Below are 19,175 nucleotides of genomic sequence, written 5' to 3'. Positions count from 1 at the left end.
CCAGGCAGAGACAGCGACCAGGCGCAGACTAGCCTGTAGCTGAATAATAGTGAAAGAAACAGGCATTTTAGTCATTTTCCGCTTTTGTTTCCTTTCATTATTTTGTTCTTTCGTTGCAATACATTTGGTATGATTTAGCGTTCATGAAACATTCAAGTGCACAATCCAAAAATATCAGTGTCAAAAGACTAACGCTTGGCAGGTTTATTATAAAAGTGAATGCTGAAAAGATGAGTTATTTAATCATTTGATTGGCAGAAAAGTAATCTACAACAATTTTGATAATGTATTCGTCATTTAAAGCAGCAAAATGCCAAACTTGGGCTGATTTTAGCTCCTCAGCCGTGAACATTAATTGTGATGGAGTAAGAAGCACCCACATTCTCATATGAGCCATTTCAAAGCTATATTTTCCTAAAAATCACATTTAGGATCACAACAAAATACCCAAACCAACCATGCAATTTACATGCGGACTGGAGAAAAACAATTTTCTGTCACTTCCCAGTCTGTTTTTGATGCTCTGAAATCATCAAAAAAACCATAAAATAGTTTGTTGAGGAGACAGTTTCGCCCCTAAAACACAGAGCTGCACTTATATCTGTTTAGGATATTTTGGAACCGCTTTCTGTACGGACAGCTCAAATCACTCACTGCCTTCTCTGTTTTATATCACTGTCAATTCAGTATCTTTTTGGTTTTGGACTGGCTATTTGAAGATGTCATTGCAAACTCTGCAACGTTATTTTGCACAGTTTAGTGTCATTTTACGGATTAATCTGTGAATTGCACAAATAATTGACTGATGAAATGATAAAAATAATTGCTAGTCAGACGAAGCAGACTGAATTCATAATGGCAATCATTTCAGGCAGGTTTCATTATTTCCTTGACAGGTGATAGCAGCGTCAGCAGGAACATTTCCTTTTACCCCTTTTTCCAAGTGTCTGCTCCCTCGCACTGCTCTGTTTGAAGACTACACACCGTCCTCTCTTCATTTTGCTTGACACTAACCTGGTTGTTTAGCCTGGGTCTTCTTTGTTCTCTTCACTCTACTAAGCTTCTTTGCTCGCCCCTCTCTGTTTCACTGTGTCCATTTGCCCGCTGGCACTCTATCTTATCAGTTGCCTCAATCATTTGGCCAAGAGCTGCCGAACACACCAACTGTTGTGCTCTCTCAATAAAATAGTGAAACATTGAACCTTTCAGGGAGTTTCTGTTTGGGCTTTTTGGGCTGCACTGAAGAACATTTCAACTTAAAAGCATGTTTTTTTTCTCCTCCTGAGTCTCCTTTTAATCTAGAGCCATTTGCCCCAGAAAGAAAACACGAAATAAAAGCCTGCAGCTGCCTTGAATAGCGGTTTTGCATATTTAAATGTTACAGGAACTCGTTTTAACCCTGACCTAAATGTTGTAAAAATTTCTCTGATCTACCATCCATCTTAAAAAATACCTGTTGACATGTAAATTATCTATGGGCACTGAACCAAGCAGTAATTATGATGGAATAGGTAGCACACGCTGGCTCACGGGAACTCATCCAAAGAGATATTTTCTGAAAAAGTCTGTGTGGAAGAACACGATCCTCACAGCATTCAAGCAAACCTTCTGACATACATGAACAATGGAGCGCAGCAGCATAACTTTCTATCAATTCTGTACTTTCCCAGTTATTCTCAGTCTTTCTGACAGTTGAAATGGCTCGTATATTTTTGCACCGTCTAAATTTCTGTGTTTTTGTTTCGGGGCATTCTGCTTGAACCACTGATGAACAGATTTAATGACACCCCTTTATATCCAGCAAAAAACATAAATATGTTAAACTGCTCTTAAATCCGGTCAAGACTTCTCTTGTCCGAGTCCAAGTTTCCATTTTCAAATAATTTAATTTGTCCAAGCAGAAGTCATAAAAGACAATGAAAACCAGGAATATTCACATGTGAAAGGCTGGAACCAGGAAAGTTTAGGTATTTTTGCCCACAGAGTGACTTCATTTCAGGTCAGTCGTCTAATCAATTAATGAAAAACGGATTTAGCTTTGGTTAAGCCATCTTCTGGAGAAGTTTTTATTGCTTCAGTGTGTGCGGCTGCAAACCAAAATGTACAGTCTGTTAATGATCATAATAATGTATCTTATCAGCTAAGTGTTGATAAAGCACACTCGGCAGACTCCGCTCATCTCCATTTCTGGCAGTTGATGGCAACTTCTCTACATCACTGGTGGAGCCAAGGAAATGACATCATGTCCCTGCAGGGGTTGAGAGCGCAGCCCTGACAGGACTGTCATGACAAAAGAGTTCCTTGGGAACATCAGGGTGCACCGAGGACAGAAAAAAAAAATACTGTCTGGAGGCTGTGTGTTCTTAGTTCCTGTAGTTCCCGTCTCCCACTTCTAGCTCATCAACCGTTTTCTGATGTTTGAAATTCCCCTCTCACATGTGTGTCTTTTTTGTCCTGAATGTAGGGCATGGGGGCGGGGCAGAAAGTTCTCCAAATTAGTAGTTATTCAAAGAGTGGAAGACGAATCATTGTGTTGGCAAGATCCATCTCTACAGAGCCACAGCTCTATTTCACTTGTAGGTTTTCAGCTTACACTTGGACTTGCGCATTAGTTTTGTTCCAGTCTTAGTTTATATGTATGTATGCGCTCTTTATCTCTCTCTTCTCGGCGTTGACAATTGAAAATAAATTAACATTCCTGGGCTTTATTTTTGTCTTCTCTAAGCCTGTGGAGAAAAGTTGGAGGCGAACCCAGGAGGTCAGGCCATACTCACAGCCTGTCAATCCTCCACAGTGACCCCACCGCCCCTTTCTTTCTCCCCCTTCCATTCTTCTCCTCCTCTGCTCTCCCTCTCCCATCCATTTAGTCTCTCCCGGCTTCGCAACTCTCAAACTCCCCCCTGCTCTCACACTCTCTCTTTCACTGGTCGCCTCTCCAGCTTGAGTGAGGCAGACACAAGCTTTGTCAAAGGAGCCTCACATTCATTCAGCCGGCTGTTGCACACAGCCTTGTATGCCTTGTTAAGACATGTGGGCTGTCTCCTTCTATCCATTTATTTTAATTATGTTTTAATTGCTTGCCGTCCTTTTTTAAATGCTTGCTTATTATTTCTATCAGGCTGATGTGAAAAATTTGCTGTGGACTGTGATTTTCTCCATTATCTTAACTGATGATAGATTTCTCTCCTTGGATTTCCACAGTGTATGTATAAGAGACAAAAGAAAAACAGATGTCGTGAATGTTTGCGTATCATTTTTCATTTCATTGGTGGCGTTTTTGTCTAGCTTCCAGAAAGATATACAGTTAATAGAAAGAGAAAACCTGAGGGAGTATATATCCTCTTGTTTTTCTAGGAAGAGGAGCCCAAAGCACAGATGAAAATGAATAACTTTTTTGTCCTCTTATACATATTATATGTTTGAGCTCATTACATTTAGTGGAGGTGGTGACAGTTAGTCATAACTGTGTAGCTTTTTTTTTTAGACATATCTGCCTCAGTGGAACATGAAGATCATTATGTGAAAATCGCTGGCCGAGTAACAAGTAACCTCAATTCCCAGGCTTCAGGGGGGCTCAGTGTAGATAATTCCTCTGCACAATCTCCGAGGGGTTAACGATGCCTCACTTACCTCTTAAAATCATTTTCTGCTTGAGAACATCTTAGCCCCCCACCCCATAGCCGCCTTTCCCCTCCCTCCGTCCCCTGATGTGAAATTATGATACGTCTGTCAGTACTTGTGTAAAGCATCTTAATGTTAATCGCCTAATCCCTTTATCTCAAGTCCGGACCAATTCAGTGCAGAAATCCCACCAAACAAAACAGTGTTTTTAGGAAGATGAGCATGGCTGTGTCCTCTGCCAGCTTAAGGGAGAAAGGAGACATGTTTCTCAGCGGGGCGACGGCTGATCGGGAGAAAGAACCCCAGTGTGGTGAGGGCAAGGCTTCATCCGCAAGGCCTGGCAGGCTCTCGCCCCCTGGTGTCTGGAGGGGCTGCATGGCTTAGCAGGCCCAGCAGGCCAGAAGGGCAGGGGGATGTCCCCCCAACAGTTTCCAATCTCCTCCTGTCAACCACCATTACGGTTACCCCCGTGGCCCCGGGCCTCATATTTACCGATGATAAATGGCCGTGGAAGAAGTCTCGTGTGTCTCTGGAGACTTGGTGCTCTGCCCAATATTGAACTGGTGGCAGTCTTGTTGGACGACTCGAGATTATGAGCAGCCTCCGTGAGACTTGCCATGCAGGAGAGCAAGTCCCCTCCAGTTCGTCCTTATCTGATCTGGTTCGGCACCACTGGCAGATAAACAACCGGGAGACAAATAAAACCACAATTCCAATGAAACCACCCAAGTTTAACTGATAAATTATAAGTTAGCTGCATGTGTGTTTCCTTGGCACACACCGTGCTGCACAACTGCTCAGCCAGGGTGACCTCAAATGAAAATAAATACTGCAGGCTTCAACGGGCTAGGTGGATATCCAGTGGGCTTTTATTCAACCGTTATCCCTCTACCAGGCATTGGTCATGTATAGAATGAATCTAATAGTGATTTAAATTATTGCTCAGTATGCTAATGTGAAAGTTTTCCATGTTTTGTGGGTTTTCGCATTGCCAAAAATATCCAGGCGCATTAGAGAGGCCCAGAAAGCGATCAGAGCTGACTGCTCTGCTGCTCAAATTTAGGTTCATTATAAAATAATCAGGATGGCTGACGGGTAGCGCTGAAGGAGCGGCATTCAGAAACAGGAAACATCTACTCTCCTCTGCATAGTGATGGCTACTAAGTGACGACCCTGTGTATGTGGATCCGTGTATGTGCGCACTGGGGAGATGCTGAATGGCAGCCACAAGGGAATAAACAAGATACATTATGTCTGTTTGTGTGTGCTTCCGAATGGATGTTTCCTCTGCATGTGTGTCCACATCAGAGGGAATGTGTATGTCTTTGACTATACGTTTGTGTGGGCATGCATGTGCGAGTCTGTGTGTATGTGTGTGTTTGTGGCATTTCACATATGACACAACGCATCCCTCCTCGGTGTTTGACTTTGGTAAGCAGCTTATCTGTCTGGTGTGTTAGTCTGTCTCAGGCTCTAACCTTTTGCTGCTCTTGCAGACAAAGGACTGTTTTTGCCACCCCTTGATAAGGAAGGAGACAAAAGTAGCTCACAAAGCAACCGTGTCTCTAATGGCGTCCTGTGTGAACGTGTTGCCGGAGCGACAAGCTTTCTCCCGCGGGGATCTGGGAGTAAATGGGGAAGGTGGAATGGGGAAGAGGGGGAGAATGAGGCAGTGTAAACATTCAGTTGTAACACGCCGCCGAGTGCTAAATAAGTGCCGGGCACCAGGCACGCTATCTGCTTTGTTCTCATGTCGGGGCCCTCATGAACGTTTGAGAACAAAGTTTTAATATTTCTGTCAAACTTATGTTCTGAAAAATGCTTTTATTTACACAATCAAACAACAGTGGGGGATTTAGTTTCCATGGCGTTCACATATTTGTTTGACTACATTTCATAAGCAATTCATGAACTCTCAAAGGACACGTGTGTAGAATGCAAAATGACTCCAATTAAACCCAACAAAGTGATGATGATGATGATGTTAATGATCACCATGCATTTCCTCCGTTTTGATGCAGTTTTCTCCCCTCTTTCTTTTTTCCAGATGAAAAGATGACTGGTGATGCTTCTCCGAGAACTACTGATCGTTGACGTTGCTTCAGCTTTCCACGCTCCCACTGCAACACGTTGAACCGCTGTTATTAGCAATCAGGCTCCTGGATCGTTTGCATACGGCATCACAATGGCCTCTGCACTGTGGAGGTGTCCAGTGTTTCACTGCCTCTTGTTCCTTCTCTTTTGCTTTCACTGTTCACAAGGTGAGTTACCATGGAACTGCATAGCAGAAAGTAGTGTTAATGTGATAGTCAACCTTTCAAGAAGCCACTTATTATTCAGCTTATGAATGTGTTGAATTTATTAGCACACATTGTTGTGGCCACACTAGAGAAGTGAAGAGCTGTTATGTGGCAAGGTTACTGAGTTTTTCTTCTATGGTTTTACCCTTGAAGTTTGAAAAAACGGTGTTTCAAACATTTCGTACTGAACTTTAATATTCCTGCCCACCCATGGACACCTTGACTGGCACATTTTGTTGCTTCTTGAGCAATAATCAAACGGTGTGTCAAATGGAGTTCTTCCTCTAAAGGCTCATATCTACATATTTTTTGCAGGATGAGCTTCATAATAGATTATATGAGTGTACTCTGCGGGTGTGGAGCCACAGAGAATTGATGCATTTTTTATTTACAGCTACTTCTAAGGTGCCAGTACACCTGAAACCATCAAAAGCAGGGCATTTGATTCTGTGCCAGAGTGAGAAGACACGAAAGAATGTGTCAATGTTTTTAATTGTGTGCAGTGACATCCCAGGGCTCTTTTTTTTGCTTCCTTCCCTCACTTTTGATCAGTACATTTGGCTGTAATTACAAGTATTGTCACAAAACAGTCCCGTCAGTTACATGCCCATCAAAACCACTGATTTTGGTGTGTCTGCTTAATGATGATCATTACATTTTTTCCCCTTTCAGTCCCATTGTACAGGGAAACAAAGTAAGCCAAAATCACATGCCTGTGTGCCAAGCATTGATTACAGATAGATGCTGAAGCACATTATTTTGGGGGCTTACTTTTCAATTTGGATTTCGCCTTTTTTTTCTCTCTCTGTCTCTAACAAAGACAGTGTGCTATGGAGCAGGCTACTCCAGCACTCTATCAAGCTGTGATGCATCTTTTTTTGTAGATAATATGGAAGACAGTCTTACAGAGGTACTTGAAGAATAGCCCTCTGATTTGGTCTGGCTTAGAAACTGAGTTGAATAGTCTTGTGTTGAATTTCTTAAAGAGGAATACTGCTTTGGTATGCAGAAAGTGCAGGTTTTAGGTTTCAGTTGATGTGAGGGCTCTCAGGCCTAAGAATGCATATTTGCCCATCCGTCAATAAAGGAATGTGTGTGTGTGTGTGTGTGTGAGAGTCCATCTGAAAACAATATCTGATTCTGTCCACATGCCACTCACCTTCAGCCTGTCCAGCCCTGAGGGCCTGCATCCCTGCGCTTATGATCTACGTTTCCATCAGAGTCCTTGCAACGAAAACTCTACTTGATAATTACCTCCTGTCCCTCACCAGGAGAGAGTATAATCAGGTTATGATTTTCACCCAAAACATTCCTCCTGCTTTGAAATGCTCATTGACATATAGAAAGTGATTTTTTCTCCCCTGGTATTGACATTCCCAGCTAGTGGGAAGAATGAAGACCAGTTGGGCCTTTGTTTGGATAAACTTTGTGCAAAATCAAATGGTATCGACAGCTACCAGGGAAATAGTAGCAAATGCATCAAGCCCTGGAGGATTTCGGCATTTTCTATAAAATGGCTTTCAGTTAAAGTTAGAATCCTTAAACTGGCTATAATCCATATTTTTTATCATAACAGTGTCTCAAATGTCAGTGTGAAAAGGATCACACATGATAAACCTGCAAAGAATTTTCACCTGAAGCTGCATCTGTGCTCAGCTCTGCAGTTTTATAGCAGATTCCAGCTCATTGTTTAGCTGCATCCACAGTTTTACTGTTTTAGATCACTCTCACTGCTCTTGTATTATTATTTCTTCTGCAGTAGACAGCCATTCTCTATGCAGAAAACCTCTGATGAACGCACTCTTCACGCTACTTCTTCGGTAAACGGCCACCGTTAGCACTGAGTTGATTAATATAGTGTAGCATTTAGTTGTTGAAGTGCATTTTCTGTGGAAGTTGGTGGACCAAAAACAGAGCTAAAAGGAGAGGACATATAGGATTTACATTCTTCAGATGAGGAGGTAAAGCGATAAAATGAATAACAGTAATGCTGGATTACATGCATGCATCATTGGCTCTGAGTCCCTTGTGTGTGTGTGAAGGCAGTTTTAATCCTGTGCTGGAATGGCAAACTCAGCCACTAACAATGAGAACTACTGGTCAGAGAGGTAATTATCCAAAGTAAACACACTGAATTGCTACTGCAGAAACTGTGACACAAATAGTCTCAAGAAGGGTGCTTGATTTAATCTTAATGTTTGAAATGTTATATGAATGAGCCGGGAAAGTGTCGCGCTTACATGGATCTAAATTACATATATACTCTACCTTGTTCTCATTATTTGTATTCCGTTTCCTCCCCATCCTTGTGCCGTTATATAACAGATCTATCAAATGATGCTCCAGCTGGAGTAAACTAGGTCATGCAGGTATTAGATTTGTTTTATATGTTTGAGATCGCCCAGTCTAGTGATATGAAAGAAGACCCCAAGATTCAAAGGGAGCAGCCACAAAGGTGGGGTGAGTGCACAGACACATACCTGCTGTGACTGAATGAGAGCTGTTATCTGAGTGTTTAAAGTAAAGAAAGACAGATTTGGGAGGGTGATTATGTCATGCAGTCAATGCCAACACTTTTGGTTGGCTGCTGTGTTTAAATGCCAAAAGGAGAGCAGGCGCCTCGGCCTTCGTATCTAAATATTGCACAAAAGGGAAATGTCAAAGATTTAATGGTTTGTGTTTGTAGCTGTGTCAGATCTACAGAGATGGAGATCAGAGCAAAGAGGCAATGTTTGTTTAGGTCCTAGGGATTGTTCCAGCATGACAAGAGTGTGTGAATGAGAGACATTAATATGTATACATTTTTTTAACATATATATATTCAGTAGACACAAGAGTAATGTGTGAAGAAAATTCAAAATGGAGCAGTAGGTTCCTGGAAAGACTCTTTGCGATGTTATTTCTGTTAGTTTCCGAGCCCTTGCTGCTCTGGGTAACACACTGTACGCTTCTCTCCGAGGGAGATTTTTTTTTGATTATGAAATATTCCTCAGTTGAACAAACCAGCATGCTTGTGCTGCTCCCCAAAAGGTTGTAAAGGTTAACATTACGTCTCAGCACAACATTTGTCTCAAGCAGTGCCATACATTGTGCTGATGGAGGAGCGTCCCTCATGCCACACTGGTATTTCCAGTCCTGGGGTTGACTGAATGGGGGGAAGCTATTGTGCTCTAACTCCTCTCTGGCCCGGGGCCATACACATCCAGTCTGTCATCCATTGATATGCTTGGCTTGCCATTTTATAATTCATATTGAATGCTGCGGGTCCATGGTAGGGCGATCATGAATTATCAGCTAAACCATGGGAGATTCACAGATGACTGGTCAATCTGTGTGGTGAGAACAAGCGCAGTGAAAGAAAAAAAATGTGATATATCAGTCTTGCATGGAAATTCTTCCCAACTGGAAGCATTTCAAAAAATAAGGCAGGGGTTCATCCTCTGGATTGAAGGACTTTTCTGCAGATTAGGAGCCATACAGAGCAAAATAAATCATCACATTTTTCTGTTTTGTTTTTTTTCTTTTCTAATTTATTAATGCAGCGTGGTCAACATTTTTACCACAACTCCAGCCTGCTGCCTGCTGCGTTTCATTTTCTGTACACTCCACTGCTTACACGTCTGTACAACACTGCATTACAATATGCTGTTTTTATAATAACCGTGGACATGGAAAGTTTTGAATCATAAGAGAACATGAAATTGAAATGTGCCAGAGTCACATGAATCTCCAGGATCAAGATTTCACTCAGAGGAAATGAAATATAATATCACCCTTGATGGGGTCATCCTAGATTTATTGCAACAGCGATTTCCTGAGTGCGTTTTTGGTAAAGCAAAAGCAGCAAGAAGTGTTTCCATCCAAGCCCCTTCAGGAGACAGGCCTGTGCTTTATTGTGAGTTTAGACACGATTGTAAAAGTTACGGTTATATGGCCAGCTGATGAACAAACACTTCATTTAACAGGCTAGGAGCTGCAGTTTTCTGACATTTTGATTCCATTTGTTAAGCATGCCTTAAATCTCACTTGTTCGCAGCATCTCGGGGCTGTTCAATTCACGGCCCTTAGGGTAACAAGTTGTATAAACACTGGACCAGATGCCTACCTCACTCTTTCCTTTCTTAAATGCTGTCTGCTCGTGTTTTTTTTTTTCTTCAGGCAGCCTAATTCAAATAATAGATGAGTCAAGCTTACAACCCCAAAGTAGTTTCCCTCTGATTCTAAACTTTTGGATTTGCTAGGTGTAAGTCTTTGCTTCACAGGAGGGTTCAGCTGTCATAACAAAGTAATGCATTTAGTCTTGAAAGGAAGCAGAAGGGTTTCAAATAAAATCAAGTCTGCTCTATAGAAAGCTGGAGAGTTTTATCCTTCCTTTGTGTGTGGGGAGGTGTTTGCCAACAACATAAATCAGGTTTGGAACCGAGACAAAAGTATTTACGGAGGCAACAAGAACCTGTCGGATTTTTTTTTTTTTTTTTGTGGTTCAATGTACCCAATACTTTTAAACAGCTTGGAGGCATGTCAGAATTAATTCATTTGAACAAAAAAAACACAAGAGCTAAACAAACGTGCGAAAACAAAAGCAGGCATTTAACATTTAACACCAAAGGGACGTTGTGCGAAAGCAATCAAAGCAGGTTGCTGCTCTGAATACCTGCAATGGTATTTATTTATTTATTTTTTTTTTTAGCACTGCCACTCCAGCGGTTTTTTCTTTAATTCTGACATATATTTTCAGCATTAATTTGTTAGGGAGAGCTTGATTATGTAGACACATAATGTGCGTAAAAAGAACACAGAAGCTGTTTGAACAAAAAGCTACATGCTGTTAGAAAAAGAAAAGGAGAGGAAGGCTACAATTATATTTACTCTGTGTGAAAATTGTTTCAAAATGATGCATTTATCTCTACCTGTCTTCCTCACTCCAAATCAGAAATGTCATAACAGCTCAGGTCTCACATTTTTTTTGTTACTGCTGCTTGTGATTTACACAGTAAATGCTGGTGTTAAAAGTAATGTTGACAGGGGGAAAAGGATGGCAATCAATAATTGAAACTATGATGGATTTGCTAAATGTGCTTTTTGTGACTCGGAAATGTGTTTGAGTGTGTGCACAGATTATTAGATGGAGCCTCTATATAGTCAGAGGCTAAGTTCAAAGTGGCTCCGCTGTGACTCCTCTGCCGCTGGTTTTTGCATGGCTAATGGTCATATATGATGTGAATCAGTGTAATGATGTGTGCCTGGGTCTCCTTCTCTCTGTATCTGCTGGCTAGCTCTCACTACAGGCCATGAATGCGGCTCTGTTGCATTCACTGTATTAGTAATCTCCTCAGGCTGAGAGTCTGTGCCATAGAGCATGACTACACATCTTTTTGTCTAGGAATTAAATGTCACCTCAGGGCGGGTCACCTGCAAACAAAAGGCCACCAGCCGATTTGCAGGTATAAACAGTCTAAGATAAGGAAGCCCTCTCCTGCCGTGCAGGAAATTGAATAAGTACGCAGCGAGAAAAAAGTCAGAGAAACAGCGAAGCACAAAGAACGTTTTTGTTTGCCTTACGCTATCAGTATTGACCCCCTCTTGTAGCCTATATCCCCATTGAGTGTGCACTGCACAATGGCCTCATCGAAGATGAGGGGCAGGAAACTGTCCGTCATCAAGATCTCCCCATCTGTGCATCTCTTATCAGCGCTCCTGTCTTCTGCTCGCATTGACCGGAATGCTGGTGGAAGGGAATGGGGCAAGGTCATCACGCTCAAGTCAATCAAAGTGGTCAGTGTTCCAGAGATAGCAGGGGGTTATTGCCAAGGAATGTGTTTTTTTCATTGACTTTTCCGGGTAAGTCTCAGAGAGACTCCAAACAGAGCTGTATCAAAGCTCACAAAGGTTTTCCCTGTTGCTCAGTACAGCATGTACTATAGAGGAGCAACTAGCTCTGATGTGAACATTTGTTAGGAATAATGGCAAATGATAATGAGGCTTAATGCCATTGTAGTAAATACACAGAAAGTATTACCGCTATTCAGTAATGTGCTCCAACTAAATTGTGTCTTTTGTAATCTTTTTTTTGCTATAGAAACTCATAAAACTAAATCGTCAGACCTGCAGCCAGTGTGTTATACTACTGAAAATTCTGATAGCTTACACTGCCAACAGTTGTCTCATGCGAGCAGATTATCTTACTTCTGGAAATACGAGCTCGGCTGCCGTCATTACGTGACCCCTGGCTAGCAAATTGTAGCAGTCTGTTGAGAGTGTGCATATATTTGGCTTAATTTTCTTTGAACTGCCCACATAGGTGTGGCCGGCACATTTTTCAAATTATGTTGACTGGATGTTCACATCCTGTCCTGGTGCAGAGCATGTATTCTGGACAAGGAGCTCCTGCAGGATGAACATTGTAAGCCAGAGCTCAGGATGTGTTCTCAAGACATGACTGATAAAAATCATACATTAATCTAAGCCAGCACAGAGTCTGCACTAATTACATTAAAAACTGTATTTTAATGTGCAGTGAAATGTGCATTAGATGAAAACCGTATGTCAAAATAAAAGATAAAACCAAAATATCAAACATGAAAGGAGGGTTTTAAAAAATGTTTTCATGCACAAACAAAAGCCACAACAATTGTTTTGGGATGAAACACAAGAAACACAATTTCATGGCAAAACGAGGAGTGAAATTGCACTGCACCATCTCATCTGCATAAACACAACTTCAGTTGTCATTCTGTCCACTTCACCACAAGTGGGTTTGTTCAGAAAGTACCCAACTGGACTTGGAGCCAGTGGAGAGGGACTGTGTTAAAAGCTTTGTGTGTGCATGAAGATAAAGTCAGTGTCTCTTATCAGAATTGTCCGTTCATTATCATCTCAAGGGCCTGATCTCTGTTTCTAGCCATTGTTGTAGTCTGTGGCTCATTATTTGTGTAATTCGTGTTCCGGCTGCAGCTTCTCCTGACACCCCGTCTGTGTGACGTACTCAGTAAACCCCACTGGCTGGGCTCTGTGCAGGCAGAGTTGGGTGAAGGTGATGGGGGTTGATTGGAGGGGTGAAACGGGGCAACTCCGCCCCAGCAAACAAGAACAGAGAACACAAGCATGTGATGGAGACAAATCCAAATCCTCCTACCTCCCTTTCTTGGCTTCATCCTCCTCTTTTTTCCTCTCTATCCCCACCCTCGGGGAGGCACCTGACTTATTCTGAGACGTTTTCTTCTGTGGAAAATCCAGCTGGGGTTTAAGTGCAGGGGTAAAATATGAGCTTTAAGGGGAGTTAAGCATCGCTCAGGGTAGATCAAACCTGTGAAACTGCACCCCTACTGCACATGGGAGAGTTGCTTTAACTCACCTCTTTCTGTGTGTTTCATCAACTCCCCTGAAGAGATGCAACAATATGTTAGATATTGAAGAAGCAATGAACTAATTCTGTCAAAGTGGCACTCTCCGGGGAGCATATAGGTTTTTTCTTTTCATCTTCCAAGTCGAACATTTTTTTTCCTTTCATATGTTTAGTCTTCGTGACTGTTATTTGTATCTGTATGAAAAGATTGTTTTCTCAGTAGATTATACAAAATGTCGAATTATACTTTCCTTTAATCCAAGTGATGTGTCCGTGGACCAAACAAAAGCAGACGTTACATCTAGTCACATCTCTTTGACTGAATTATTCCTGTTATGACTTATATTAAGCACTGACCTTCTATTCATTTACAGGATTACATATGTTAGTAATGTAATGATGCTCCCTGCTTGCCGTGCGAGTTTTCTTTGATGTACGCCCACAGGGTCAGGGATCATCCTACCAATCGACGGAGGAGAAAACCTTGATTTTCTCGACCAAATTAAGACACAGTCATTATAACCTCCACTTTCTGGCAGTTTTTTTTTCCCCTTCAGTTCTTGCTCCCATGGGAGAAATTCTTCATCTGCAGTCTTCTGCAGCTGAGCCGGCTGTTCTGGAGAACCAAAGTAATCCACCGTGTCGTCTCTGCATCACTTGTGGCAAAACTTAAACATTTTCCGTGCGTTGTGTAATCCCGGAGAGTGATTTCTGCAACATTAAATTAAAGCAGTCTGTGAATTTCAAATATTTTGTGTACATCAAAGAGTTGTTAGATTCTTCTTAAAGGCGGTTGCATGTTTGAAGGAAAATTCCAGTATTTTTCAGCTTTGGTCTTATTCTCATATTTGCGGCCAATCTGAGTAATGGGTCATGGTAGCTTTGCATTTGCGGCTGAGTTGTAAAGATTCGGAAAACACGACTGTGTCAAAGGTTTTGAAAAAAAAATAAAAAATTGTTTTCTAACGCTTTGGTTTCAGTCAGACAGACACGCAGAAAGAAACTCCCTACTATTATCATTTGATTCTTATGTGTCATGATCCTACTTAGGGTAGATAGACATGACAAAACAACTCCGCCTTACTGTCTTTGACTTGTTTGTTTGCATGAGCGACAGCAGGATTAACGCCACTTGTGTCTTTACGATGCATTTGGAGCTAGAAGACAGCAGCCACTTAGCTGAGTGCTAACCTTGCAGCCAAATCAAATAAATAGCCTGAAATAGCGACTTTTGTGTTTGTACTGGTCCATTACCGACAGTATAACTCCTATAAAGTCAAGTGAGTTTATTTATGCAGCACATTTAAACTCAGCAAGACGCTGACCAAAGTGCTGCACATCATCAGACAAATATAGCCATTAAAACTAATTAATACAAAGGAAAAACAAATTAGGCAATTAAAGCAATAACACCACTTCAATTAAAGTGATCCGAATCCTTGTGTGATAAATAAGGGTAGTCGTTAATATTGTACACCCAGATAGAAACTGAAGTTGCATCAAAGCTGAAAATTGTTCAGAAAATTTTGAGCTCAACAGCTGGTTAAGGAATTAGCGGAAGTCAATGTAGGTATATCTGAGTATCATCAGTCAGGTTTTTGAGTTTGAACTAAAGTGGCAGCATATATAGGATACACAAAGCATCTAATATGAATAGGACCCATTCAGTAAAGTAATGCTAAATAGATTGCATTCGTGTTAATATTGGATTATATTTTGATCTAATTAAGAACTGTGGTGCTTTTTCCCCCCCAAAAGGCTAAAGAGTATTATCATCATAAATTCCTGATTTTTCCAACTTCAAGTCACAAGTAAGAGACTGGTGCGAGTCTTTTTTCTCCACTCAGCTGTTTGTAATTATGATTTAAGTAGTGAAGGCAGCGTGTTTCTTGGCCAGGTGCAGACACTTTGTCTTTATAGCGCAGCAATATCATGGGAATAAAAATGCTATAGGAAATAGTCATAACCCACTTAAAGCCACAGCATGTCTTGCATTACAGTCTTGGATGGATAAAGCGAATGAAATATGTCGCTTTGATTGGTAACTTTAAAGCGCAGGTAGGAAGATTTTCTTAGCTCTGGCCAGAAAAAAAAAGCGACTGTTTTCCCTCGTTTCCAGTTCGTGTTCTAATTAAACGACTAAATCACTGGCTGCTTGTTTCAGAGCTTCAAAGCACCTACAAGAGAGTGGCATCAATGTCCTTTCCTCACTCTGAGCAAGAAAGAGAATAAGTGTGAAAATGTTGAAAATATTCAATAGCAGTGTTTTAGTGTTAAAACAGCTTTAGGGTGCTTGTGCAGTCAGCCTCAACATGCATCGTTTCGCCTGACCTGTGCCTCCTGAATGTTTACAGAAAAGGTGCTGTGTGCAACGTTAGCATAACCCAGTTGTCAGATTGTCCTCAATTATGAGAATAAGACCCAGGCTGAAAAATGCCATATTTTTCGTTTAAGGTTTTGCTGCTCCCCCAACAGAGAAAATATTACATGCCTGCAACTGGCGTGATAGGATCTAGCTTTCTCTAAATGGACCCACCTGAGGAGTTAAGAGGTAGCAGCGGGGTCTGTCACGCTTAGCCTCAGCAATATGACAAATCCTTCCCCTTAAACCCCTTCAACGAGACAGGCGTCAACATGGAGCATGTGAGTCTCTCCTCCTGCATACAGTTTTTTTTTTTTTTTTCCCAGAGAGCATTTAGGAGACGAATCAGTGAAAGAAGAGATAGCCATGAATGCAAATGGTGACTTTGGAATTTGAAGTGGCAACACTGAATTCATATATCACCAAAGAGAAAACGGATACGACTCAGAGCGCTTCATCTAACCACAAATGGACTCGGTCCTATATTGCCAGTTTCTATTTCAGAATACTTATATCGGAATCAAGAGTGTCTGATAGCAGTAGTCTGGGAAAGGCGGGTGTAGCCTCAGGGTTTGTGGTCTTGTCTGACACTGTCTTTAGAAACAATTCCCAGCAAGGTGGACCAGAGCGGGGACTAAAGTGTCATGGGAAATGGTGCCATATGTCCAACTTGATTTTCAGTGTTTGGCCGCTTTTCGACAGCTGAAATGAAATTTGAGCTGTTGTGGCATAGTGAAGAGTTTTTGGGGTGTTGTCTGTATTTTTAAAGCAGGTGTTACATTGTAAATCCCAAATCTCCTTTCTCATATCCCACCTAACTCGCATGTGTCTCTCACGTCTGATGGGTGGTCATGTTCCGCATTTGTGAACATTTTAGGTAGGGGCACTGGGTGACGTGCAGGTTTAGAAATGCGAAAATCTGTCTCTGTACATTGTAAGCTGAATTTGTTCAACTTTTTTTCCAGTTTCGAGGCATTTACACGGACAGTAAAGTCTACTTGTGTTTTATTCAGTGCATGAAAGGTTTACCGCAGTGGTCTCTTGATTTTAATTTTTAAAGCTCTTTTTCTTTTCTCCTTGGCCAGCAATCAGAAAGTTCTATTGAACAGTTTAGAAATGCTCATGAAAGAACAAAGAGGCTGAAAAAGTGGCAAAACACAGACAAAGCTTTGTTCCTTAATATTAGGAATGTAAATATGTTTCTCGTATTTTTTGCCCTACTTTATGAATTCCCATTGAAAATCTTAACTCCACCAGAGCAAAACATGCTTTATGACCACTCTGTCACTCCGGATATTGGATTATGGAAGCATCTCCCGCTGTTGGGGGAAAAGCTTGACTCTAAGATTTGCTCTTTCTTCCAAAGATGTTGGCTACCAGTAGTATCGGGAATAAAACAACATAAAAAGACACACAATCTTGAAGTACTCCTGCTGTGACCACGGTGGGGACACTCTTATTTGTCTAAAGGCTACACCCTCCTTTATGCTGCAGAGAAAGCGTCCCTGTCAAACCGAAGCCCAGAACAATGGGGGCCAGCCTTGGGGAAACAGGGCCATTTGCATGCAGCTGTTTGCCGTTTCCAGGACCACAAAGGCCAATCAAAGGAACCTTAATGGAGGATGACAAGCGTCAACCAACGCCTTTGCTCTCTGTCTGTGCCAGGACTTGCCATTCTGTCTACCCTCCAAAAAATGGCCCACTTTTTTTTTTTTTTTGATCAAACATTCCTCCATTTTTTTTCTCCCACTGTCTGAAGTCCTAAAGCTGTGGAGTTTAAGGGTTAAAGGTTGGTCACGACTGCACTCTTGAGCTAACACGCAGAGCAGCAAAGATGAACCTGAACATGTGTGCTATGGTCTGCCGCTTGCAGTTGCCAAATGGCAATATCTCAACACCGAACCTCCATTATCTTTTCGTTTCATCTCCAGGGTTTTAAAAGCCACGGAGTGTCACTATGTGGATGGTTTCAGATGCACCCATCTGAGCCACAGTGCCACTTCCAATTTCAAGGGTGTTGATAGAAAACAAAATATGTATTATGAGGGGGATTGTCGGCAGTGAATTATAGGCTGTCAACTGCAGAAGAAGAAAAACTCCCAGAATGCAACGTATTGAGACACGGTCCCGGCCCTCGCTTTGCTCTCTTGAGCTCAATAGACTGCTTAGCAGGCAGTTCAGGGGGAGGAATCTGAAAAGCTACTTTCCTCGCAGTCACTCACTGACCAGAATGCATGATAAGGCTTCATGTCAACAAGGCCAAGAATAGGGATCAGAGCCAATTATAGCTAAGTCAAAGTGGTCACCATGGTGATTTGACTAGATGTTCTATATAAAGCATTGTTCAATTCCTTCACTGATTTTGTAATTTAATGTTAATTTCAGGTACTAGTACAATGAGAGCAACCTGTTCTCCACAAACACTTACACAGTTTGTGCTATAGATTTTTTTTTTTTGCTGCAGTTTTCTTGACACCGTTTTCCCTGCAGCTGGTGCCCTTCTGTCGCAATCTTCAACTGCTCCAAAGTTGAATAGTCAAACAAAGCACAGAACGCAAGATGAAAAGCTTTTCATACCTCACTAAGACATTGACATTTGTGCACACAAACAATCTTCCCCTCTTTCCAAAATCTCCCAAAACTTGTTTAAACCATGGAAATCAACACATAAAAATGCCGACATCCAGAAACCTTTGTTTTTTCAAGGTTTTTCCTTCTTAGCTGTGTTTAAATCCTAAGATCTTAAGCAACATCCAGTTATGTCAACCAAAAATATATTCCCTTGAATTCAGCTCTTCTCCTCTTCCTACAGAGCGAAAAAAAACCTTACTTATATACAGTATATATTAACTTTTTCGACAGATTTGTCATTACTTGCCCAATTACAAGTTGACAAGACAGTCATTAATGAGACCGAGAATATCCACAGTTTGGAGAAGAAGCAATTTGTTCTTTAGGCCGCCAGCACAGTCTAGATACTCCCCCTAATTGATGTAGTGTTAGCCTATGACCAGAAAGATCTATACAGGCGAGAGAGGTGGAGGCCGGCAAGGCACAGGCCTAATCAATTGCTAGGCTTCTGTTGACAAGAGCATGCCATCGTGGCGTTGTGGTGTGATAGATGGGCAGAGTTGCCAGCGGACAGCCAGAAGAAGGAGGCTGTGAAAGGCAGATGGTGTGTGCACGTGTGTCTGTCCGTTAGAGCGTTTTAGCCAGAACGCTCAGAATTTTAAAACCCCATGAAATGCATTCTTTCTGTCTGTTCTCTGTAGCTGCAGTGATAAACCCGTCACTCCTTCCATGAGGAATGGCAGGCGGGACGATCATTAGTCTCCGCAGTAAAGCCGGCGACTTCTCCCTGTGTTTTATCATCCACTATTCTGGACAGGTTTTCTGAAAGGTTTGGGTAATTGTAGTGGTTATTGGAAAAGATGGAGTGACCCCACAGCCCTCCACTTATGGTTCGGCTACACTGACGCCTCCTAATGAGGTGATAAACAGTCCAGCTAAGCAGAATCTACTGGCCATTAGATAGATCATGGTATTA

At 41.7% G+C, this 19,175-nt stretch overlaps 1 protein-coding gene across 13 annotated transcripts in view; it reads left to right on the top strand.

Moving 5' to 3' along the window:
• The window catches only part of LOC111579000 (adhesion G protein-coupled receptor L2-like), an 85,791-nt gene that overhangs the window by 15,397 nt on the left and 51,219 nt on the right, over positions 1-19,175 (top strand). For all 13 annotated transcript variants that reach the window (XM_023286045.3, XM_023286052.3, XM_023286046.3 and 10 more), the window contains exon 2: positions 5,669-5,882. In XM_023286045.3, the coding sequence (XP_023141813.2) occupies positions 5,807-5,882 (76 nt within the window). In that variant the 5' untranslated portion in view covers positions 5,669-5,806. The remainder of the gene's footprint in view (positions 1-5,668; positions 5,883-19,175) is intronic.

This window comes from Amphiprion ocellaris, chromosome 10 (assembly GCF_022539595.1).
Source record: "Amphiprion ocellaris isolate individual 3 ecotype Okinawa chromosome 10, ASM2253959v1, whole genome shotgun sequence".
Classification (NCBI taxonomy): domain Eukaryota; kingdom Metazoa; phylum Chordata; class Actinopteri; family Pomacentridae; genus Amphiprion; species Amphiprion ocellaris.
This window is presented reverse-complemented; position numbering and strand designations above follow the sequence as displayed.